The 25,488-nt window shown below is 34.2% G+C and overlaps 4 protein-coding genes and 1 long non-coding RNA gene across 8 annotated transcripts; 2 read left to right on the plus strand and 3 right to left on the minus strand.

Annotated features, from left to right (window-relative positions):
- Positions 1 to 6,949: 6,949 nt before the first annotated feature.
- Positions 6,950 to 9,655, minus strand: LOC126840591 (uncharacterized). The gene is made up of 8 exons (XM_050576442.1): positions 9,492 to 9,655; positions 9,276 to 9,416; positions 8,816 to 8,936; positions 8,590 to 8,741; positions 8,101 to 8,367; positions 7,872 to 8,013; positions 7,411 to 7,736; positions 6,950 to 7,298 (listed from the first exon to the last, which is right to left on the minus strand). The coding sequence occupies exons 1-8, from the start codon at positions 9,589 to 9,591 to the stop codon at positions 7,183 to 7,185; spliced, it is 1,365 nt and encodes a 454-aa protein (XP_050432399.1). The 5' UTR covers positions 9,592 to 9,655; the 3' UTR covers positions 6,950 to 7,182.
- A 1,198-nt stretch (positions 9,656 to 10,853) lies between these two features.
- Positions 10,854 to 13,171, plus strand: LOC126840865 (uncharacterized). The gene is made up of 6 exons (XM_050576848.1): positions 10,854 to 11,031; positions 11,110 to 11,202; positions 11,296 to 11,443; positions 11,528 to 11,667; positions 12,078 to 12,209; positions 12,861 to 13,171. The coding sequence occupies exons 1-6, from the start codon at positions 10,953 to 10,955 to the stop codon at positions 13,010 to 13,012; spliced, it is 744 nt and encodes a 247-aa protein (XP_050432805.1). The 5' UTR covers positions 10,854 to 10,952; the 3' UTR covers positions 13,013 to 13,171.
- LOC126840866 (uncharacterized) lies at positions 12,579 to 15,197 on the minus strand. Of its 2 annotated transcripts, none has more exons than XR_007686105.1 (3): positions 14,775 to 15,197; positions 14,598 to 14,655; positions 12,579 to 13,020 (listed from the first exon to the last, which is right to left on the minus strand). It is a non-coding gene; the product is annotated as an uncharacterized LOC126840866 (long non-coding RNA). The 2 variants fall into 2 exon arrangements; XR_007686106.1 differs by lacking the exon at positions 12,579 to 13,020 and adding an exon at positions 14,114 to 14,221.
- Positions 15,042 to 20,353, plus strand: LOC126840864 (N-acetylgalactosamine kinase). 3 transcript variants are annotated; one of them, XM_050576845.1, is made up of 9 exons: positions 15,042 to 15,185; positions 17,541 to 17,843; positions 17,969 to 18,182; positions 18,507 to 18,615; positions 18,750 to 18,907; positions 19,212 to 19,352; positions 19,414 to 19,528; positions 19,593 to 19,782; positions 19,869 to 20,353. In XM_050576845.1, exons 1-9 carry the CDS (start codon positions 15,085 to 15,087, stop codon positions 20,083 to 20,085), a joined length of 1,548 nt encoding a protein of 515 aa, XP_050432802.1. In that variant the 5' UTR covers positions 15,042 to 15,084; the 3' UTR covers positions 20,086 to 20,353. The 3 variants fall into 3 exon arrangements, with proteins under 3 accessions (XP_050432802.1, XP_050432803.1, XP_050432804.1); XM_050576846.1 differs by lacking the exon at positions 15,042 to 15,185 and adding an exon at positions 15,197 to 17,454; XM_050576847.1 differs by lacking the exon at positions 15,042 to 15,185 and adding an exon at positions 15,198 to 17,458 and having other exon boundaries at positions 19,869 to 20,351.
- A 1,819-nt stretch (positions 20,354 to 22,172) lies between these two features.
- Positions 22,173 to 23,366, minus strand: LOC126840780 (radical S-adenosyl methionine domain-containing protein 2-like). Its single transcript, XM_050576720.1, has one exon. It carries the CDS (start codon positions 23,299 to 23,301, stop codon positions 22,684 to 22,686), a length of 618 nt encoding a protein of 205 aa, XP_050432677.1. The 5' UTR covers positions 23,302 to 23,366; the 3' UTR covers positions 22,173 to 22,683.
- Between the last annotated feature and the right edge of the window lie 2,122 nt (positions 23,367 to 25,488).

Genomic DNA, 25,488 nt, shown 5'->3' on the forward strand with positions numbered 1-25,488 from the left:
GCAGAGTAGCGTTTTATTAGATAGAATTAGGGCAACGGTTTACATTGATCGTTTCGAGCATTATTAAATCGCGACCGGTTTGATTGTAAATGACAATGTATTCGCCTAAAACTTTTCCGTTTGTGGTAACATTTTTGGCCGTGACAAACGTGTCTATAATAGCATCGGTAAGACATCCGAATCAACTCGAACAGATAACCACCACCAAGTTTCGGGATGTCTTCATTGGACACGAGGAAGACAGTCTAAAATCGCCGTCGTCGGCGGAGGCGTTTATAACCATGCAACGACGACGGGAATCCGTCCAATGCGATTTCAGTCTCATCGTGAGGTCGTTCTTACACATATCTAGTTACACGTTGAAGTGGTACGGCCAAGAAGAACGGATCGTCTCGGCGGTGGACCGCATTTCCCGGTTTTCGCGTCACTGCCGTAGGATATTGGTGATACTGTACAACATCGGCTACACTGGTCTGTTCGCAATGTGGTTGACCTACGTTTACACCAGTGAAATAGCCGAGTACCTGGTCACGTTCAGCCAGCAAGAAGTCGTGGGCAAGGAACTCGTGCTGATACTGGCCGACATGCACGAAAAGGTCACCGGCAACGTGGAAACGCTGTTGTCCCGGTGCCCGGAAAACAGCAAACTCAACGTCGTGCATCCCGCGTCCGGAACGCAGTACAAGAACTTGAAAATCTTGAAGATCACCACCGGCGTGGCCGCGTATCATCTGGCCGTCAACATGTTGGAAGAGTACACGGACGTCATCGACGAGCTATTGAAGAAAAACGAAATTCTCGAGGTCGGCCTTGGAAGCAGCAACCGGGACGTTTCTGTCGACCGGTTGTACTTGAACGACGTGGCGCTCCAGGAAGAGTTCCTGCAGGCTTTGCAGTTTATGTACGACCCGAACATCGTGTGGGGAAACGCCAGGACGAAATTGTGCACGGCCTACCACAGTGCCAAAAACAACCCTAAGACGGTGTACGACGGCTTCGGGCGGATCCAGCGGTACCAGCTGGTGTTCAAAGACATGCTGAAGATGGTCATGTTGCGGATAACATGGACGCACGCGTCGCTGATAAACTCTGCGGCCGATCAATACGGGTATTATTTTTTCGATTACTACAAACTGTTTTGGCCCAAATTCTACGTGAAAAAACTCAACGACGGTATTGTGGACGCGTTGTCTAAGTTAGCCGGCGTGGCCGGATTGAAGCAGGACAAGCCTTTCATGCACATGATCTCGGTCATGGGCAAAAAGGCCGAGCTCTTTGCCGTCGGCGAGACCTGCTTGACCGACATCGTCAAAGAGCAACTGCGAGAAATAACCGCCAAGTTTAGCGGCGTAAACGCAATGGACAATCCCGTGGACGGACAAATGTTGTTCGACCTGAACGACAGCTGGACTGCTTTTGCCAAGTCCAATGACCTGTCTACGCAGTACAAAGAAGGTCACGTTGAGTTTCCGCTGAACATCAAAATCAATAACGCACGAGCTATGCTCTTAACTAACCACGTGAAGCAAATACTTAAAAACGTGCATTTCGATAACATGCATTACTTGTTTTCATCTTCTCAGACGATGGACAGCAGCATATTAGATACCAGCAAATATCATGAAGACGACGAACCCAACAGTCCGACGGTTCAAAACGATTGAATGTACAGACCACTATCTGTCTATCGACTAACAAAGCATAATTTTAAAACAAATTATATCAATATAAGTATTTACTCTTTTATAGTGTTTTGTCAAATAATGCCTATGATTTGCCCCTTATTAAATAAATAGCAATGAATAGCTCGTAAAAAAATGTCCATGCAGTTATTTGGCAGCGTTTATTTCTGACCACTGACCTTATTAAATGCTCTTTCTATAACTATATAATTTTAAATGTAAACTAGAACTCAAGAGTGTCCAAGACATATGGTTGTATTACACGTATGTAACCGAGATCGGTGATTATCTAAAATGGTATGGCGGTGTTCAAGACAATGGCGTTAAGGACGAGTACGGATATACCGCGGCCAAACTAATAGTCCTGCTCGATAAGGTCGCCGATTCGTTGAAGCCAAACATCAAACCGACACAAAATGAAAATCAGTGCCTGACCCTTTCGAACAGGTCTAAGGTGTACGGAGACTTTAAGACACTGGAACGTGACATGGGCGGCCTGAAGCAGTTTGAGTTGGCTTTGGATTTAATCGACACTTACGATAAAAAAGTCGACGAATCGTTTGCAGCTTACAATGACACGTTGCCTTTGGGTAGGTTTACCAAAGAGGAATATTTCAAGTCGGACAATTTGTTGAACCTGAACGACGTGGTGTCTGACGTCACTAGCTTGCTGTATGTGTACGACTGTAACGTGGCATGGGACGATGCCAAGGAAGAGTTTCACACATTACAACCTAACCAAAGGAAATCCGTATAAGTTATTGAACAGATTCGTCACTGTCAAGCACTACCAGCAACTGTTAAATAAAATCTAATATTAAAGTAAGCCACTACTAACTATAATGGTTTTATTTAACACAGTTGGCCAATCGAATTTCGACAATGTTAACCCCAGTATATTACTGCACAATGTGAATTAGTTAGGTGTTGGTTCATAAGTTACATTGTATTAAACAACCTATTCGTTTTTTCTGTTCTTGATTAGGTTTGTGTGTGTGATTTTAATTGTAGAAATAGTGTTAGGGGAGGACAGTTAGATTTTTTTCTTAAAGATAAATAATTTTTTAAACGTTAATACATAAGAATGTATTAACGTTTTACAGTTAATATTTTCATTGTTCACGAATTATACTATGTATCTGAATGCCGTGTTCAGTTTTACGCTTACGTTTTGAACTAACTAAGCATTTGAGGTCATAAATAAATTATCTTTGTGCTATTACCACGACTGTATATTATGCCTAGCCTAAAACCGTACCAATACGACGAATGCATCAATGAACATGAATTGAACAGATTGATGTGTGTATTCTATTGTTTTGAAAATATAAGATAATATTTTATAATAGTAAAATAGTTCATTTTTTTTTATAATAGCTTTTATAGGATACTATGATGGCTCAACAATTACATATAATTTTTAAACAAAAATTACAAGCACGTTACAATAAGTAAATACTATGTACATAAAGAAGTCTAGTAGAATAGTAAGAAGAAGAATTTTATTTTTTAAGGTACTACGATCTATGTTTTTTTTTTGTTAATATAAAGTGTACAAAATGCTGTTTTTAAAACGATTTTATTTTAAACTGCGCAAAATTATTATACTTACACATTTGCTGCGTCAAAACGTTTCTCTGTTGCAATATTATTTACAATATTCATTTTAACGATAGGAAGTTTTTTCCTGAAATTATTCTATTTTTAATGCTATAAATACTGTTAAGAAAAATGTTGAAATATGTGGGATGTATTAACTCAGCGAGAATGAACTAAGTAATTCGATTCTTCGAAGTTGAAGTGGAGTAAACATTGCATACAAAACTAAATGCTATAATTTGCATTATTGTTGGTATATAAACGTGAAAAATGTAAACCTAAATGATAATGTCATTTAAAGCGTTTAATAAAAATACCACATTGACGAAAGATATCTTTTGGGTTGTTCGATCAGCATAGCGTTTGAGATACGCGTACAGATCCAAGAAGAAATCGTCTTCCTCGATTCCGGTGACCCTAATGAATCTGGTTACTTCGCTAGTCAAGCCGTTAAGTTTTTCTAACCTTTTTTCATAGGTCTGATAGTTGATGTAAACCAGATTCATTTGAGTCCAAACAATTCTTAACATGACGATTGTCACTAAGTCCAGGAAAAGTTGCTGGTAGTGCTTGACAGTGACGAATCTGTTCAACAACTTATCCGGATTTCCCTTGGTTAGGTTGTAATATGTGTGAAACTCTTCCTTGGCATCGTCCCATGCCACGTTACAGTCGTACACATACAGCAAGCTAGTGACGTCAGACACCACGTCGTTCAGGTTCAACAAATTGTCCGACTTGAAATATTCCTCTTTGGTAAACCTACCCAAAGGCAACGTGTCATTGTAAGCTGCAAACGATTCGTCGACTTTTTTATCGTAAGTGTCGATTAAATCCAAAGCTAACTCAAACTGCTTCTGGCCGCCCATGTCACGTTCCAGTGTCTTAAAGTCTCCGTAAACCTTAGACCTGTTCGAAAGGGTCAGGCACTGATTTTCATTTTGTGTCGGTTTGATGTTCGGCTTCAACGAACCGGCGACCTTTTCGAGCAGGACGATTAGTTTGGCCGCGGTATCTCTGTACTCGTCCTTAACGCCACTGTCTTGAACGCCGCCATACCATTTTAGATAATCACCGATCTCGGTTACATACGTGTAATACAACCATATGTCTTGGACACTCTTGAGTTCTATGCTGTAGAGTACCATTACCATCTTGCGCGCGTTTGTTGCAAACCGAGCTATGCGTTCGACGACCGTTGCGAGACGTTCTTCGTCCTCAGCTCTCTCCAACAGAAACCTAGACATTTCCAAGTACGACAAGGCTACGCGTCTGTAGCTGTTACCAATGGCCACGTGTCGATTGCGAATGACTGTTGACAACAACGGCTGAGTCGTTGGTACATATGTACAGTCCCCTAAAATTGAATTCTTGCTGAACGCATACCTTCGTAGCTCTTCTCGATTTCGCACAAAGCTTTAAACACCGTTGTTTCGTCGGGTTTTTCCCATACCTCTGCACAAGACAACGCGGAAAAAACACAGCATAACGTCAACGTCAATAACGTTTTACTGGAAATCATTTTCTCCAACCAAATGTGTTCCGTAGCAGTAATATTATAATTAAATTATTATTATATTGTATTATGTAACACCTTCGTTCTATACTTACATTAGTGCGTTATGAACATATATCACTGCCTGAGTGTACACCGTTTGAAATTTATTTAGGTAAAATTTTCCGTTTACTCGCGATACATCTGCAACATGAGTGACGTACATAGTCGGTAAATAAGCGCAAACTTGAAAAACAAAAATTGTTTTTCGGAAAATTACCTACTTTATTCTACGTTTGCGGCAACAACAAATGGCGTAGACGACAGTGAAAGCTCTTGATTTTTGTCGATTTTCATACTAAATGTATTGTAAATTTGGCCATAGATCCTTTTGTATTCATAACGAACATTTTGGAACAACATGATTTTTATGCTTGCATGTCGATATTAATTTTATTCATAATCTTTTGTTTTTTACGTGTGGTTAACATTGTCGACATTCGATTGGCCAACAATAAAACCATTATTGTTAGTAGTGACTTACCTTAATATTAGATTTCTTTTATAAGCTTGTCTCAATAACAGCAGCGCAGAAATAAATCAGTGTTCGATTCGTATTTGTGATTTCACTAATTTAGATTTGGCATGTAGTTAATACTTTTTTTATGAAAAATGTATAGATTATTTAATAACCAAAAAAAAAGTTAGGTTAAGTTAGGTTAGGTTTTTTACATTGTATGGTCAATGATTATTTTTTTATAACTAAAATTAATTCGAATAAAAGTAACTGAAATACACTTGCAAGTACATTCCACGATAAAGAAAGTATTTTATGATATCTAAGTAGATGAGATGTATGCATAAAATGTTTAATCATTATTATTCGCCCTGATACAACAGTACAGTAAAAATATTCATGAAAACCACATCAAACTAAGGCATTATAAAACAATTTCTTATGTTAATTACATGACTTTGAACCGCTTGATGTTCCTCTGTATCGGACTTTCTACTAAAAATTCATCAGAATGGATTTGTTTTGCTTTCGTTTGCTATTTAGGTGCTATTGTTATAGTTCGAACGACCGGACATTTATTTTAAACTTAATCGCTGTTACTTCAAGAACAATAATTACTAAAATAATTGCTTAATGTAAGAGCTTTTCAATATTTTTAATATTTTCATATTTATATCTGCTGTAGATTTTAAATAATGTTCTACTTGTCATACGAAGTAGATGTACAATATATTATGACATCGGTATAAAAAATGTGGAAGAATTTTCTATTTAATAACAACCAAAAAACAGCTCCAACAATTTAATGACATAAAAAAAACAATAAATGTTACTTAGCTTAAACTCGAAGATGAGAAAGTATTTTATGTATATTATATTATGATTGCGCCAGTATTTAATTTTTTTCAAAACTAATTAATAAAATTAACAAAATGTTCGGGAATAAAGCTATTCATTTTAATAGTGTTGTACTAAAGATATTGTTTTTATCTCCGCAAATAATAAGCGATTGTCATACTTAAATAATTCAAATATTGAAACCATTGTTGTTTCAAAGAAATTCTTAATCGTTAAATGTATTAACATGTAGTGTAAAATCAACAATTTATTTTATTAACTCATTGGTTAAATTAACAATTTTTTTTTCTTATTCGCTTAAAATATATTTCATTGGACGTATATTGATTGTTATTCGTTTCACTGATTGTCTGGTGTTCTTTTTTGTATATTTCGGAACTTTACTGTCATTTAAAAAATAATTTAAAAGTCAATATGATTTTCAATTCGTACACTGTACTTTAACTAAATGGCAATCGTATCGACAACGTTTTTACATAATCCATCGTGCGTAGTTCAAATAAATTATAATGAGAGATATAAGAAGACGTTTATGCAACCTAACAAACTGAACTGTTTGTTATGAAATGGAAATTGCTCCTTTCAACAAAGATCGAAATGTTATTTTCCACTAAGTTTAATAATTGTTGAATCTTTTATAATTACTAATATTTCTTTTTTCTATTAATTAGGTATATTATTGTTATATAGAGTTTTATTTTATACAGTAGAGTCTCTGTTAACGTACAATGTTTAACCGAATGAACCAAACCAAAGTATAGAACTAATATTTGAAACAATACGAACATGATCAAAATGTATACTATAAATGAATTAATATATTATTTAATAAATATGTTCTCTAGTATTACAAGAGAAACGTTTTAAATAAAACTCATAAAAAACATTTTTTTTTTTTTTTAATTTTGCCGCTCATAAACAGAAGGTTTTGTGTAAAATATAATAGGTCGCATTATTCTAGTTGTACAAAAAATAACCGCTTATGTGCGTTTAAAATAAATAAATAAATAGTCGACCGGGGACGTGGCACCTCAACAACCCGAGTTGATCAACGAATAACCGATTTTGAATCCTTTTTCGACGTCCACTGCGGGATCAACGATGTTATCGCTCACAAACGACACTGCCAAGGGCCCTTGCGATTTGACTGGAAATTGAAAAATTCAGTAAAAATAAATGTGTCGAATTTCCAAAATTAAATTTTTTGTGTTTAGCTTAACTATTTTATATAACCGTTAAATGAATGCGACATTGTTTACCTGTCACTGTGGTGCTGCTCGACAAGCTGTCGCAGTACTTGGATCCGTACAATCCGGTGGACGTTCGACCGTCCGGTATAAGCAAGTAATCTTTGGACACTCCGTCTTCGTTGGCATCGGCCGCAGCTCTGGCCCATCTTCTTTCTGACCTACCGGAAGGAGCAGCTGTAGAAGGACCAGCTGTAGACGGAGCCGCTGTAGAAGGAGCAGCTGTAGAAGGAGCTACTGTTGTAACTGGATCAGCCGTGACCATTGTGTCGCAGTCGCGATCCATAGCATTCGCCTGTTTACCGTTGTAGGCTAATTGGAATTTCACCGGCTTGAACCTATGGCCAAAAAGAGTTTAACTTGTTTCCCAAAAAAAATCGGTTTAGCTGTCCAAAAGCCATGTATTTGGTAAATTGGGAAAATTAAGAAGAAATAAACAGTAAAACCTAACACTTTAAAAATGTCGTGCTTACCTTATACCGCAAGTATCCGAATACCGTTTGAAGCAAACCGCATAATTCAAATCACCCATGTAGTGTCCCATTCCTTTGTTGTAGTTGAAGCTTTCAAACGTACCGGTTTTGTCGGTGAAGTATTGCAGACATCCGTCGGGGGCTGTAACGTTTTAACGTGTGCTTAGGTAGGCATACTTAGCAAGTACACTGTGACTTGTACAAAACATAAACTACAGCGAAAGCTTACCCGGACTGTACTTGGGTCTGGACGCGTCTTTGTCTTCTTCGTCGTCCCAGTCCCAGACTTGGCGCGCTATTTCCTTGATCTTCCACCAGTTCATCGAATTCGGTTGGCATTCCAACTGCGATATCTTAAGTTTCCACGACGGTTCCGGATCGACGCTGTCCTCGTCTCGGGCGGTCAGCTGGAACTTGAGAGTCACGTGCGATTTATCTCTGTTGTTATTGTTGTTCAGGTCTGACGTCGTCCACTTTTGTTCGATCGGCACGTAAACTGAACGTTAACAAAATTAATCGCAATAATTAATGGTGTTATTCACTTTGGCAAGTTCAAACCGTTCAAAACCCTTTCGGCTTCCGCACAGAGTACGGTTGAAAAAAAATTACCTTACCCGGGGCATAGACCATAACGGCTGCCACAGCAGAGTTTAAAGGGGGGAGTGGGCAACTGCCCCGGCTCTGGCTAAGCTTAAGTATGTATATATTATCTATTTACCATGTTGACCGGTGTTTTCGCCGCACAAAACGGGCACGGAAATTTTGGTGTTGTCGTTGACGACCAAAGTAAATTGGTCGGTTTCGCATTGATACGCCGAGCTGTTGTCGGGCCTGGTCGGTTGACTCAGCGAAAATCTTTCAAAGTCGATTCTGTACACCGATGAACGTTGCAAAGCATTAATATGAAATTGACCGGACATGCAATTATATACAAAGACACTCACCTAAGTTGGCACACGTTCCTCCTGACGTTTACTTTATACGTACAAGTGTTTTGGAACGCCTCTGGATTTTGAAAGTACGAAGTGCTCGCACCCGAATATCCGCCGCAAGAGTTAAACTGGGCTATAATGCAGACATATTCTTAATATATATATAAAAATAGCCAAAAACGTAAACAGATGCTGCCATAGGCTAACTAAACAATTGGCTGTCGTTAAATATTCCTACTTATTGTACTAATAAAGTTTACAATGAAGTTTAAGTTATTAAAAAAAAATTTATTTAAATCTAAATATGTACGAAATGTATATTATTTTCATAATTATTATTATAATTCTCAAAATAACAATTGGTATAAGTGCTAAACACAACAAATTCACTAAAACGATTTTGTTTTAGTCAACCGTTATTTAATTTTTGTAATTTTCTCTATTTTATAGTCGTATGCGTGTAATAGTTTACCCGAACAACAAGAATCGAAAGGGAAACACCTTCCTACAGTTTTCCCTTTGATATCCGAACATTGGTCTTGGCCCATACACACTCCTGGTTTGCCGTTATATCCCATACAAGAGCGCTTCGATCCGTCCAGCATGTTCCAAGCTAAAATAAAAAACTTCTCAGCACTCAGAAAAAAACAACAAAAATACAAGAAACTAAAAGAAGATCTATAACTACCTTTTGCTTCCCGTTCGCCAGACAATAATAGTGCGTTGTCGTTGTCGGCGGCCAAAGCCAAAAACGCCAAAAACGAAACGGACAAGAAACGTTTCAACATGATTTTGAAATTGTAAAAAGCTCTAACCGTGAACTCGGACCAACTAAAAAATGTAATGTAACGGCATTATTATTCAACGGGTACTTATATAGTAGGTTCAAGCCCACATTTTACTGCTACTTTTTCTTTATCCTATTCCGTGCTCAACTTCCTTTATTTACTCCAGTCAAACATTCGTCAGCCCAATAACAAACACTTGCGGCAAATCGCTGATAACCTCAGTGGTTTACACTTATAAGTGGTTGTAGTTTATTTACAATACAGAAACGGTAGAAGACATGTTCAATCCCAAGGACCGGGTTTTTTGCTCTAAAACAGCTAATGTAATCTACATACCTGTGTACACCTTTTACCACTGTAAATCTACAGTAGGTAATATTTAAATAACTAATGAATCTACTAATATATATATATATATATATAAATTTAAAGTTCAATAACTCTAATAAAACGTTTTTAAAAAATATATTTTACTGTTATCGTGTATTTATTGTATTTTTGGATGCAAAAAGGTTTTTTACTCACTTCTTCTTCTTCTTCTCTACTACTACAAGGCCTTGTCTTGTCGTTGCAAATCTGGTTCTCCATTGTTCTCTGATGTTTAACCTTCATTGCTTGATATTTGGGAAAATTAATGCAGTGGTTTCCCGTTGCCTTCTACACTCTTTTTACTCACTACTAAGTATTTTTATAGTAAAGAACAACCTGAAAATCCTGAAGCAGAGTTGAGAAAAATAAATAACGAATAAAATATAAAGCAAATAAAATAATGTACTGCTGGAATCAAAAAGATAATATTTTATTCGTTAATTTTCAAATAGTATTACTAGAACTAGTAATTTTTTTTCTCATAATTTGTTGTTATCCCACAAATTCAAATGTATTACATAATTTTAAATGTAAATTTACTATACTCAGTTACAGTTTTCCGAACATAATTGAGATAAGACATCCTCGACGTTAACTTGGACTTTTATTGAGCTCTTTTAGTCTGCATAACACATAGTGAACTGTATATTAGCTGTTACATGTATGAAATAGTACATAATAGGTTTGTGTAATATGTCAATCGGGAACGAACCTTATTGGGTTTTAATTAATTCGTATTATATAATAATAATTATTGTTAAATGCTTGTGTGTGTGACATTGCGAAATTGACCGAGCATTAGTGAGCATCCGGTGGCTTACGGTTGGGTGAAACGGCAAACTTACAAGTCGTTAGCGCTTGTTCGCAAATCACATTAAAACGACCCTGTTTTTATAAATAGCGTTTCGAATCATTACGGGTCATAAATAGTAAGTACGGGTCATTTTGGATTTGGACCTCTTATAGAATACACAAGAATCGACTGCCTAACTATGTACACATCGAGGTTCTTCATCGCGTTTGCGCTATGTTGTTTTTCACCGGGCAGCACAACGGGAAAGACTCAAATCGGTAAGTCCAATACAAACCGTCTAAATATGAAATAAAAAAAAAAAAAAAAGCAATCTAATTTTTATGATTCTCTCCCAGACGGATTACAAAAGTGTAAAAAGAACGACCCAGCGGGTTTGGACGAATGCTTGTTGAACATGCTGAAACAAGCAAAACCGTATCTTATGCAAGGTAACCGATTCGTACACGGTTTTACAATAGTACAGCTGAACTATTTTTGAAATCACATAGCTGATAGATTCTCGTTTTATATTCTGTTTGCAGGCAACCCGGAGCTGAACTTACCGTCTCTTGATCCGGTACACATCTCTCGGGTGCCTATAGAAAGAGACGTGCGCGGTTTTAAAGTAAAAGGAGATTTGCTGAATTTGAAGGCTAAGGGAATCGGTTCGATGACGATCAAATCGTTGAAGTATTGTTTTAAAAAATATTACTATGTGGTTAGGTTAAGCCACAGCAATAAAAAAAAAACTATTCAATATTTAATTTTTCTCAGATCGAACGCACAGCAAATGATATTGGAAGCAATTGCAAACATTCCACAAATCACTTACACCACCGACTTCAGTTTGAACGCTTCAGCAAAAACTTTGAAAACGGCCCTATCCGGAAGTGGGAAGTGTGAAGGAAAAATAGGTAAGTCTTTCGTTTTCAATATAACAAAATACAATTTTTACAACTACCCGGAACGAGAGTTAAGACAATTTAGGAGTTAGGGTCATTAAGATCCATAGAAGATAGTAAGTTAAAGAGGATAAATAAAATAACTGCAACCTATTATTTACTATTGTACATGGATATAATTAGGAATATTATATATATGTATATATATATATATATATAGAAATATTAGTTTGCACGTACAAATAGTGTTTAAAAAATTAATAAAACCCATAGAAGAGTCTATAAAAATTCCAACATTCGAATAAAATTAATGAAAAACTAAATATATTTTTTTTTTTTTTTTTGGATAGCTTATAAGTAAATCATATAATTCAATCAAAATTCAAATATGCATGATATGGCAACGTTTAAACTTTTTTCAGATCGCATTGCAGTTATGTTGCACGCAAGTACCGAAATTGACGGTGATAAATTGAAATTGATCGGTATAGATCTTGAACTACATCTTGAAGACGTCGACATTCGTGTTATCGAAACGGACAACCCGGCTTTCGGTGAGTTTAACTTTTATATATGATTTCCCAATAACTTCCTATTCTACTTCGGTATCATAATTCATTTATAAGCCGCCGTCCATATTGATATAAAAAAAAAATATTGATTTATGTTGAGAAATTGAAAATAATAAAAAATATATATATTTTTTTTAAGTCACTATTAGGTTTTTTTACTTGCGTTTTTTTTTTGTCGGTTTTTATTAGTATATTTGTACGGTAATTAATAATCGTCGGCGTTTTCTTTTAGTCTCGTCGAGCTTATCGCGCAGTCAACAATAATCAGCAACAAAACTATTTGTGTTTACTTTGAAAACGTTTACTTTCAGTCAACAGACCAAATTGTTTTATTTATTTAAACTAACGCGTATAAATCGCTTTCAGTGTAATTGGTTAAAACGGGTTCTGTGTCAATTACAATTAAATATATGATTCATAATAATAGCCTACATAGTTTGTACCTAACTACATATTGCGTCATTATGTATTTCCAGAGGTTTTTCTATTTTAAAATGTGTAGAAACAATAACTATGATTGTCTATTTATCTCGTACACAATATTATAGTTTGGTTTTTATTTTGAATTATTATGAAACTTTTGGATACGGTTTGTTAAGTTTTTTTTTCAATAAAAACCGTTTATTTTCTCAGTCGAAATCGCTTCGTATTTCTTCAACTCGAACAAGAGATATGTTTTGAACATGGTCACTCCGATCGCCCAAGACATTATCAAGGAACTGTTGCTTAAACACGGTAAACAAATTCTGTCCACTGTGTTCATATCCGACTTGATGGCCGACTGAGTTTTTAGCTGAAAATTGTTAACCATCTACAGTGAATGCTACGTTGACCTTTGAGGTAAAAAAAAAAAAATTAAATATTGCATAAAAATGTTATTCAGTCGTTAAATAACAACGTTATGATATATTTAATTTCAAAAATTTCAGAAATACATTATAATATTGTACAAAAACGACTTAACCTATTATGTAACATGTAATTTGCATTGAACATCAGTGTCTACCTGTTAAGATATCGTTTGTCATATTATTTAAATTGTACAAAAGTTTTAGATAACATTTATATTATATTATTATTATTGTTGTTTTTATTTTTTTACACGTTGATTAAGATATAATTAATTACTTATTTATTGTAATTTGTTTTTTTTTACAATTGTATAATATATTAGTAAAACGAGTACCTACAGAGAAACAATAAGTTTCATTATTATGTTCTTTTATTTTATATCATTCAATTTTTCCGAGTGACAAAAATAATTTCAAATGGGTACATTAACACAATTTTTGTTGTGCTGGTATCAAATGGAATGACCCAAATACTTGGATACTAATTTGCCCACCTCTATCGCGAAAAAAAATACATAGTTGGACCAACTAAAATCAAAATCTTAAATGAGTCGTATCAAAGTAAAATATATGAACTGAAATAAATCTTGTAAAATTGTTATCCTGTGTATTTTGTTCGGTTTGCACAAAACATGCCACGCAATCCAAAATAATGTACAATGTACATACGTGCTATGAAAACCGGTTTCTGTTATGATAATTTCAACCATCAAATTCAATGTATCCCAAACACGAACTGAAGATGGTCCTTTCCGCAAGTATTAACTTTTTGATGATATAGCAATTGCTATATTAATACAATTATTTTACAACATAATTGTACTTTTATCTTGTAGAATTATTATTGTTTTCATATAGTGGTATGTTTAGAATGAATTTCAATAACCGATGCCCAATAAGATTTATTGGGCATACCAATTGGGTTTTATCTTATTTTTCTTTTTGCGGTTGAAGGATTTTAAAAACAAAATTGTAGGTATACCTAATTAGTAATTACAATAGAAACGGTAACTGATTTATTTTATTATTAAAACAGCAGATACAAAATTATTTTTTTTAATGAGCAATAAATAATAAATGTCAGTAACAAATATATGATTGTGCATGTTTAAGAACCGTTATTACTTTGCCGCTTTTTAAAATCTATAATAAATAATAATTAATACTTATTAAAATAAAAATTGTGATAATATACTTTTGAATAGAATGAAACATTTTTTGAAATTACATTTTGGCGGCAAATCAAATTTTTACCACACAAAACTTTTGAAATTATATTTTACAATATTTACATAGAAGAACTTTATGTATGGGGAAGCGTTTTTAGTTTTTTTTTCATAATTTAAGCACAATCGAAATTATTCATTTGTAAAGACTAATTTTTTCTTCCCTTTTTCATTTGTTTATGAACAAATATTAAGTATAGACATAAAAAAAAACGCTATTTCATTGATAAAGTTTTTCTCTATAGATTGTGACTATTTGGTGAATCTACTGTTAATACTGGCCTCATACATACTTTCCAGTTTTGATGGGGAAACATTTGGGATTTATCCTATAGCGATGACTGTGATAACCTGGAAAAAGAATTGGCAATCAATAGAGTTTCGTCATATTACTGTATTATTAAGTTATAGTATGGCTATATAGTTCAAGCTCTAAATTAAGATTTTTCAAAAAATTGCCTATACTTTACTCCTTAGCGATGGGCTGAGAATTATCAGGAATTTTCCAAGGAAACATTTGATTTGTGCTATTAAAATTTGACTGATTTTTCACAATATTTTTTGCTGTCTATGTTATTTAATCTGACGACCGTTTATGTTGATTATTATTATTATTTTGGCGGTGGCGCCCACTTAAGTAACAAGGAGTTGCCTTTATAATTATTGTATTTTAGTCTGTCGGACCCATATTGCATTGTGCTGCTGCTCGTATTCTGGCCCCGCTAACGGATTTTACACTGAACAACACAGCACAGCATAGCGGCGACGATAGTAGTATTGATGGCGACTATACGACTACAGTCAGTGTTTCCGTTCTCTCACAACACATCTGACCTGCGTGCACAGCCCAAACGGCCGGCCATCGCCCCCGTGTATTGCACGTGAGTACTCAATGACCTTATTATTATAATTTTTTCAAAAATAATAATTTATTTATTTATTATCATCGTTATAAACACAACGATAGCGGCCGACGCAAACGTCGTTATCGGTAAGACTACGATAGCAACGCACATAAAAAATAATGAAAGCAATGCAAAAAAACGATTGTACTGTTGTCATATTGTGTTCACTGTCTAGTGTTGACGCATATGACTTGAGTCTAAAACGACGTATCTATATTATTAATTCGGCGGCTAAAAAACCGGCACTCGCCTGTTGAACAGCCGCAATCTTATTACTATTTACAATGTTAATTTAAGCACTTTTCTCAAGTAAATTATATTATTAAGATATCGCTAAATGCTAATCGTCGATTGAATAAAAATACATTGGTGTACTAACAGTTCGACATACTTGCGCACGAAATTTAAAGACAGCGTTTTGACTAATAATTATTATTCCTCGTATTTAATTAGTAAATATAGGAGAAGATAAAAGCGGCTCTACACAAATGATCATTAAAACCGGTTAAATTGTTTGGAAGTGTTATCATTGTACTCTATCGACCTTATTAAATGATAAACTATTTTTTACCTCAAAAATGTATTTGTTATTGTTGTTTCACCTAACGTGGCTATAGTGCATATTATTTTACATTTATATTATTATTAGGTAGGTATTAGTTGGAAGTGATATCTCCGTATGAAAACATATTAAAATCACAAAGTCTTTTAACAGGTGCTCTTTGTAGTTCAATAGACAAATTGAAGGGTCCCGAGCAAGAACCAAGTATCTCCACTTTTTATAAAAAATTGTTTTTTTATGGTAAAATGTTCATGTGAAAATGGATAACCTTTTCGAGCATCAAACAATAAAATCGGACAACTACCTACAAAGATATTACAAGAGGCATTTTTTCCCGTCAATGGTGGTAAATGAGACAATGGATGTTTTTTTGGCTGTCCTAAACAATTTAAAAATATGGAGATACCTGATTCTTGCTCTGGACCCTTCAATTATTGTTGATCTAAAATGGACTAAAAATGCTGTTGTTTACATATTATGAAATTAATACCTTTTACTGTCAATCAACAGATATCACAAATAGTGCTAGAACCTTATTTCGTTTAGGTGTATAATTAAGATATGTTTAAAAGTTTAAAAAATGGAAAATTGATTTCCTTTGTTACGAGAGGGGAAAACTTTCTTCGACGAGGCTCTAAATTACATAGTTTTAAATTATTTAATTTTATTCATACTCATGTACTTTATGAAGATAATTCGACAGGTAGAGCAGAATAGTTGTTTTTTAGTTTGTTTTAGAATATAATATTACTAAGAATAAACTCTAAATTTTAAGCAATACAAACAATATTGACTTTCTTGCAAATGTCATAGACATAACTTGATTTTTAACATTAAACATCAACAACAATGTATTCTCAAGCAACCGCAGGACCCGAATTTTATATTTAAAACTTAGTTTACAAATTTAACATATATAATTTATTTGTATGCAATACTGTCAAATTTTTGTGTTTTAATAAATATAGATTTGTTTATAATTAAAATTCTAACGTCCTACAAAATTCTTACCTAGGTAAGTATAGGTGATATAAATAAAGTGAATTTTAGTCAATAACGTTGGTCTCGTTTACAACTACTCACATAATAGTTCAAATGTTTTTTAATTGTTTATTTTCCATTTTAATTGTAAAAAAACAACGATCAAACCAGACAAAGTTAGTCGGTATAACCAATGTATTTTAATGAAATAACGAATTTATAACATTTAGCTAAAATTACGAGCAATATAATAATATTCGTCGTTAAATCATTTGAAACTTAAAAGATAACGTTAATGATATAATTTTTGTAATACCAGTCAAGTGTCATATGAACGCATAAAGTTATCGATTGACTGTATAATTTATACAAGTGTATTATTTTCTAATTGCCTTTTTAAAATAACGTTGATCTAATACTTATAAAACATTTTATACGCCAATTCCTATAGTCCAGTAGCTAATAATTATTAACTAAACTATTTATATTTATAATTTTGCTGTTTTTTATGTAAAATGTATACAACGGTATACATGCCACTACGTTGTATTTATTATTGAGTATAGATACTTTTAACTCCAAAAACGTTTTGTTGGTTAATTCATCAAACGTCGAACCGCAGTTATTGTACGCCTCTGGTTTAAATGACGGTAAATAACCGGAATAATAGATAAACATGTTATCTACAGGAATTGCATTCAAGTAGGTAGTGACATTTTGTAATTTATAATAGATTGTATTGTGTATACATTGGATTGTATTTAAAAGCATATTACTTTTAATATTAGAAAAATGGAACACCACCGAAACGTCGAGGAAACTGCACCGGAAAATGCGTCGGTCCAGTTATTGGAAAATTACTTTTGCCAAAAATTTCAAGTCGGTCAACCCGAGTACTACGTCAAAGTACCCGGCAGGGTAAACCTGATTGGGGAGCACGTCGACTACTGCGGGTATTCGGTTTTCCCCATGGCCATCGATCAGTGCATCATAGTGGCGGCCAAGAGGTTAATCGGTCAGAACACTATTCGGCTGACAAATCTGAACACAGAACAATACCGAGACGTCGTACACGACTTAACGGATATTAAGTAAATCTCGAATCAATCGCTGCACAATAAGCGTTTAAATGTTTATTGTGTACAAAAAATACATATAATCAATAAGTATTAAAAAAAAAAAACTATGTGTAACTGGAAACTTTACAAAATTACAGTGCAGACGTATTGGGCAAAAGTCCGTGTTGGTCAAATTATTTTTTGTGCGGTGTCAAAGGGGCTCAAGAATATATGAAAGAAAATCAGCGGACGCCGCCAAAAGACGTTGGATTTGTGTTCGCCGTCGTGGGTAACATACCAGAGAGTTCTGGACTAAGCAGTTCGAGCGCACTGGTCACTGCCGCTGTAACGGCCATCCTAGCTGGATACGGGGTGCGAATATAGTTTGTTTTGTAATTAAAAAAAATTTCTTAAAAAATAGTTTATGCGTAGGAGTTTTAAAAGTATTAGTAAAAAAAAAGGCAATTTTTTTGTCAAAACTAAGACGTTTTAGTGCAATATTCTTTTGTAGAACTTGTTTATTTTGATACAAAAAAAAAAAATGACACACGAATAATTAAAAATAATTTTACATTTTTTTCCTACTAATTTATCGTCAAACGAGTGTATAAACAAAATTTATACGCATAAAAATAATTTTGTAATATTGAACCCTCTCTAGGCAGATGGTTTTTATACATACTTGTTTAATTTCAGGTGCCCACCACTAGGCATCAGTTGGCAGAAATAAGTGCCAAGTGCGAGCGGTACATTGGCACGGCCGGTGGTGGTATGGACCAAGCAATAGCCGTACACGCTAAACAAGGTAAAATCTAACAAAGAATATGTTTTGAGATAAATCGTACATACAAAATCCCAATAAAACAAAAAAAGTTTACTTTTTTATTATAACAATTTTATGTCTTAAATTCAATTACGTATCTTTCTTTGACTTTTTAGGTTACGCGTCGCGCATAGACTTCAACCCGTTGACAATCAAACAGTTTCGCTTGCCTAGCGACGCCACGTTCATCATAGCTCAGAGTCTGGCTACCAAAAACAAAGCGGCTTCCAACGATTTCAACACCCGAGTTGTGGAATGCCGACTAGCCTCGCAGGTAAAATCATTTTAGGTCTAGAGTATACTTTGGTGAATAGATTAAGAAATTAATACATAAGGGGGCGAGTCTAGGAGTTGCACCAATTGTGGGAAAACGAGAGAGAATAGGTTAGATGGTTCGGTCATATTATGAGGCAAAGGCAGTGAGAGTTGTTATGGAGATGAACGTAGAGGGAAAGAGAGGAAGACCGAGCTCTGTGGAGGTGTAGAACTAGGGTGGCCGACCCCATGTAGTTGGGAGTGTAAGGCAAAGATAAATAAGACGATTCTATTTACACATGAACTGTACAAACTCATTTCAGATTATCGCAAAGCAGCGTGGTCTCGATTGGAAACAGTTGACCGTGTTGTCGCGACTCCAGAAGAACCTGGGATACACCTTGGACGAAATGATCGAGTTGGTTCACCAGCACTTGCACGTGGCCAGTTATTCCAAAAAAGAGGTTTAACGCTTTTTTACGGGTTTGAAAGTAAAACATGAACGTGTGTCGTTGGTGTTTGCAGGTTTGCGACTTGCTGTCGGTTTCGGGAGACGAACTGGATCGATTAAGTCTAACGCCCAACACGCGGCAAGTACCGGAATTTTCATTGCACCAAAGGGCTCTACACGTTTTCGAAGGTTAGCTTGTGTGTACTGAACTTTCTGCCTTTTTACGCCTTTTTGACGGTTAAAACGTGTACAGAAGCCAAACGAATGGAACAATTCTGCGAGGAATGCGAAACGTCGGCCTCGGCTTCGAAACTTGGAGAACTCATGAACTTGAGTCATTCGTCTCTGCGTGACCTGTACCAGTGCAGTCATCCGGACCTAGAAGAGTTGATCGAACTGTGCTTACAAGGCGGAGCGTACGGGTGCAAACTCACCGGAGCTGGGTTGACTAACTTTATTATGCCTATGCACATTTCGCTATTCAGCTAACATGAATTATTATTATTGTGTCTCTTTGTTTGTTTTGCAGATGGGGGGGATGTATTGTTGTGATAGTAGCGTCGAGCGAAGCACAGAGTTTTATAAAGTTCATAAAAGAACAATTTTACTCGAAGAAATCCGTCGAAGAAAAAAGACTGAACCAAGTGATATTCGCTACAAACCCTTCGGAAGGCACTTGCGTGTATGTGTCGCCTACAACCGTAGCCAACCAATCAACAGAACTTCCTCCTTTGCTACGTTTATAACATAATATAAAACTGATAATTTAGATGTTATGTAAATCATAGTACAAACTATTTTTTTTTTTTTGCAAATAGACAAATTATACATTAACATTCAATGTACAATCAAATATGTACATTATTTAATGCAACTATTTTGTTTTTACTGGAATTAATAATACTTTATGGGGTTTTCTTAGTGTTTAATCATCCATATATTTTAATTTGGTGATATTGATATTCAGTAGTCAATAAAAATGTAATAATTTTTTTTGACTATAAGATACTGTGCTGTAATAACTCAAACAGCAATATTAAGGACAATATTCATTATTTACAAATGATTTAATAGGAAATATTATTTAAGTAAATTAGTTTTATAAACGTAAAGTTTCTATCAAAGTATTATATATTTTCTAAGATAATTTATACATAATATTGTCACGTGGTTGGAAATATTTCCATAATTATTTAACATTTTAAAACGTTAAACACTTTTTTTGTACATTTTACTTTTGTTGTTGGGTATATTTAAGTAAAATCATCAGTAATCAGTTGCTTTTATTCTTCAATAACTTGTCTTAAAATATTATATAACTGATAATTTCAATTCCCGGAAAAAAAATGTAGTTATAAAAATTAATTTGTTAACTCAAAAATAAGTTTAAAAAAATGTACTATTCAGTTTTTCATAACTCAATTATTCGGTACTTGAATCCCTAATTGCAGAAACGACACGAGTCATTTTTTTTAAGCTTTTGGATAATTGATAAAAACAGATAGAAACCTATGGCTAGACCATGTTTCTATTAAAAACTCAATTTTATAAAAAAAATGTGACTCGTGTTTTCTGCAACCAATTTATCAATTTTTCCTTTGACGAGGAGCCAAAAAGGTATTTTTATTGTAATATAATATTAGATAATTGTAATTATTAAATTCTCATAAAACTACAATTTACATCTTGATCAACAATTATCAGAAAACACACTTCATAGTTCATTGTAATTGAATACCATCTGTTTCGCATCGAAGCTAAGCCATTTTATAATCTAGTTCATATCATATCTACAAATCAAACTATTATTTTTATTGACTATTGTTTTTTTATTTAGGCATTTTAATATTCAGGCCAAAGCAACAGAATTCCAATACAGTATATTGTTAATTTTAAATATAATGCTTTATGATGTGTAAATAACTATTTCACGATTAAACCGTTCATTCATAATGGTTGTATGGAATGATGGTTGTATTCAGGTTTATAACAGAGCAATAGATTCAATAATATATTATGTTGTTGTACAAGTAAGCGAAATACTACACAATTGATTTTTTAATGTTTATATTATACGTGAAATGTATTTATAACTCGACAACTTTGTTAAGTGCAAGAAAGGGCAAGGCTCTTAGCAATAACTTGAATATCGTTAGTCTATAGGTGTAATCAATCATTTTTGTCACCATCAATTTAGAAAAAATAGGTATATTTGCAACCTTTACTTAGATAAATTGAAATAAACAGTTGTAAAAATATTAATATAAATCGAATAATCTCAAGACACAATTTATTATTAATTAGTTTGTTTAAACTATTAAAGAACCTTCTTATGTTTTCAGCGATAGACAACTTACTATATATTATATTATACCTAACTCGATGTTAAAAATAAACGAATACTTCATAACGTTTAAACTTAATAAAGTTTGAACGTCAGGCACACAGTGTAACGTGGGAGCACTTTGTTGCAATCATAACGCCACATGAGACCCTGGTACATGTATTCAAAACATCTACGCAACGTCTACATCCTTAGAACAAAACCTGAAATATATTCTTATACTGTACGAGCGAATTTTATACATGTGTATAGTTGTTACTTCAATTGCTTGCTAATAATTATTAGATTGTTTGTAATTACACTCTTGTTACACCAGTGTTTGCCAAATTATTGTAAATTGTAGGCTTTAGCATAATAATTAAATAGCACAATTACAACAGTGTTGCATACTTAATATTTCGAATAACATGTAAAAATTAAAGAGTATATAACGATTTATAAACAAAATAAAAGTCGAATTTCTTATATTTTATTAATTAATAAGGTATTCATATGACAAACATAATGCTAAATAATTATACAAGCATTGAATTGATAAGCTAAGAGAAACGTATAAAAACTAATAATACTAAATGCATCGATTAGCGTTTTAAACATTTTGGCAGTCGTTTGCATTCTAAAGCTTTGTATCTGAGACGCATAACAATCCAAGTCCATTTATGAAACTTTTCATGAGAAGCAAAAATACATTTTAAACTTAAGCTAATAATATGATCCACTTTTAATTAGTTTTACAACAATTAGGTACTCCATTTACTTCCTCGTTTGTAACTCCTAAATAATTACCAATAGAACTTAGATCCTCATAACAAAATACACAAGAGTTTATAACTTGATATAAGCAAGCGACAAAATCTCATTTTCCTAAAAAGCGGACTTGGATAGTCAGAGGCCTCTCAGGTGACCAACGTACAAATATTGGGCAAATTATAAAAAAAAAATCGATCATTGTATATTGAAAACAAAACCAAAAAAAAAAAAAAATACAAAAATGAATCGATTACCAATCCAAATTATTATACTGTTTAGGCTTACTCCACACGTACAACCCTCCCCTTTCAATAAACGCCTTTTCGTCAAAGCCCGAGAACATGAGTGCGTTGTTCACGCCGACGTCCAGAATCGACTTTGACGGTTCCTTTGCGTCGCCGCGACAGTTCAAAAATCGCATGTACTCGTCCAGGATAAGATAACTGTCTTTCATGAGTGCATTCGTTTCCGGCACCAGGCACTCGACGTCGCCGTTGCTCACGATCGACACGCTGTCCAAACCCAGCGTGCGCTTACAATAAGCGACCAGTTCGCCAACGAACCGACCGCGTTGGTGGATAAAAGGTTCGCCGCCGGAGAAATTGATTTTCTCCATTCCGGCGTCTTTCAACAGTCCTAACCCGCGCATGGCGTCTTCGACGGGCAACACGAACGACGTTGTGCCGGTGTGAAAACAAAAACCGCAACGGTAATTACAAGCTCTGGTGAAATGATAATTCACTCTTTTGGGCACTATGCGATCTCCGGCGTGCGGCAGGAATACCGCAGTTAAATACCGAATTATCGCGTTCGCCATTGTCCGCAGCAAAGCGCGCAATTTCTCAACAGGTTCCGAGAAAATCGACATAGTAAAAAAAAAAAGAGGTTTACACGAGTATCGTAACTGCGAACACTTATATGTCACGCCTAACCCGACCGGCAACACTAGGAGATATACTTCAGACCACACATGGATTAAACGTACAAGGTTATTGCATATCCCCCCCACTTTATATTGTACTATCAATTCACAAAACTGCAACTTAAGGGTACATCATTGTTTTTTTTTTTCTGATAATTATATACGTCATATATACATAATACATTTGTAAAATAAATGAACTTGATTGTCTGGTCCTTTAGGCCATTTTATTTTTATCGTCGAAAATTTCTATGCAGAGGGGGTATAGACGCAATGACCTAGTGTATTAAAACCATAAAAGGTCCCACTTGTTAAAACAATGGCAAATTAACTAGGCATGTCGGCAAGATAACACCATGATTAATAGATAAAATATCGGGGCGGTGTGGCGCAGTGTACACCTCTGCTGCCGCATGGCACATGAGGTTAAGCTGTGGCCGTTGCTGCTTGAACCCGGATAGGTGATCACCCGGCTTTATACGAATAATATAAAAAATCAACTGTGTTAAAATGCTGAAAATATTTTATATTTTCATAAATCATTATCAAAGAATGTTACTTAAGTGTTAATCTATAACTTTTTGCGTTAAATTTATATTGATGAATTATGTTTGTTTATTTAATTACTATACATGTTTTTGGCAAGTATAGAGATCATCTTCGGACATTCTTATGACATTGTTGTCTTCTCAGCTTATTTTACCACTTAAAACTACTGGAGCACTAAATCTCTGGCCATAACATATATGTACCATTTATCAAGACCTAACCTTACCACATATATATTTATATTTTCTTCAGACGCCATCGCTAAACCTTGACTCTTCAGCCCATCTGATGTTGTTGTTGTCGCGGTGTCAAACAAAACCATTGTCGAATATCGTTTTGTAGAAATCATTAGGGGTTTTTTTTTTTGAAAAGCATTTCTTTGTTATCGGTTTTGTCTTTTTATTCAAACAGTTTTCGGTTCGAATATCGCCATCGATAATTTACCCATATACAGAGTGGTCAATTTAACGCAAACACTCATTTTATCGGAAAATATTTGCAAATATGTTAGTGCGCAACACAGACAAGCTTAAGGTCTAAAAATTAGACTGCAGATAGACGTAGAGTGGAGTGTTAAAACATATTTTTCTCAAACATCTATGGTCAAATTTTTTATAATTAAGAAACGATACATCTGTAAATTGGTTTTAATAAACTCGACAAATTCTATTTTAACCGATTTTTAACATTATTGATTTTGTCCGGCGATTTTTCGCTGCGAAATTTGTCGGACTACAATCGATGTTACTTTGTTCTAAAATAAAAAAAACCAAGCAAATATTGTTTTTAGGTCAAAGGTCAGGTTTAAACTAAAAATAAAACCTCCGATGCAGTTTGAAATGACGAAATAATCGAAAGGTATAATATAGTGTTTTTATGTTTTATAAAAAAAAAACAAACAAACAACTAAAAATAGGTAATTAATATAAAAAAACACGGTCGTCATAAAAATAGGTATGCATTATTGTTTCAAACTACACATTACGAAACTTGTTGGTTTCTAGAACCCATTCAACCTATGTCTATCTTATGTGCCACCTCTTAGCTGGCCAACATATCTGAATCGCTCTATTCTCACACAACCGACGTCATAGTGTAGAGCGAGTACGCTTATATAGTTATAGAAATAAAGAATAAAGTCCAGTTTTCAAAATTTCATTTTCACACAATACTTTTACTGAATTAGGTATTTACGTCAAAACATCACAAACGTAAGGAATGAAGTCATATCCGTTCCAATTTTGAACGATTAATACCTGCCTAAAGATAAATAACACTATATATAATAAATAAATACCTACATCAACAATTTTAAAAATTAATATCTCAATTTTACTATGTATTACAAAAGTGGTAATTTGATTTATCAAAGGTTTGGAGAATTTTATCTTTAAAATATATTTCAGTTTACCCTTCATAAAACATAGTAGAGTAAAAAAATTACATTTGTTGCCTTTCCCAAAAATCCCTTAAAAGCCGTTTAATTTTACCTATAAAAACTATTAAATAATATATATTACAACTAAATAATATACATACATGGTATAGAACCTTCCCCTTCGGAGGAAGCAGCGCGGCGTTAGG

This window comes from Adelges cooleyi, unplaced genomic scaffold (genome assembly GCF_023614345.1).
Source record: "Adelges cooleyi isolate 19-005CV unplaced genomic scaffold, UGA_ACOO_1.1 ACOO_flye_CR_arks_rails_tigmint_CR_PRNA_376, whole genome shotgun sequence".
Lineage (NCBI taxonomy): Eukaryota > Metazoa > Arthropoda > Insecta > Hemiptera > Adelgidae > Adelges > Adelges cooleyi.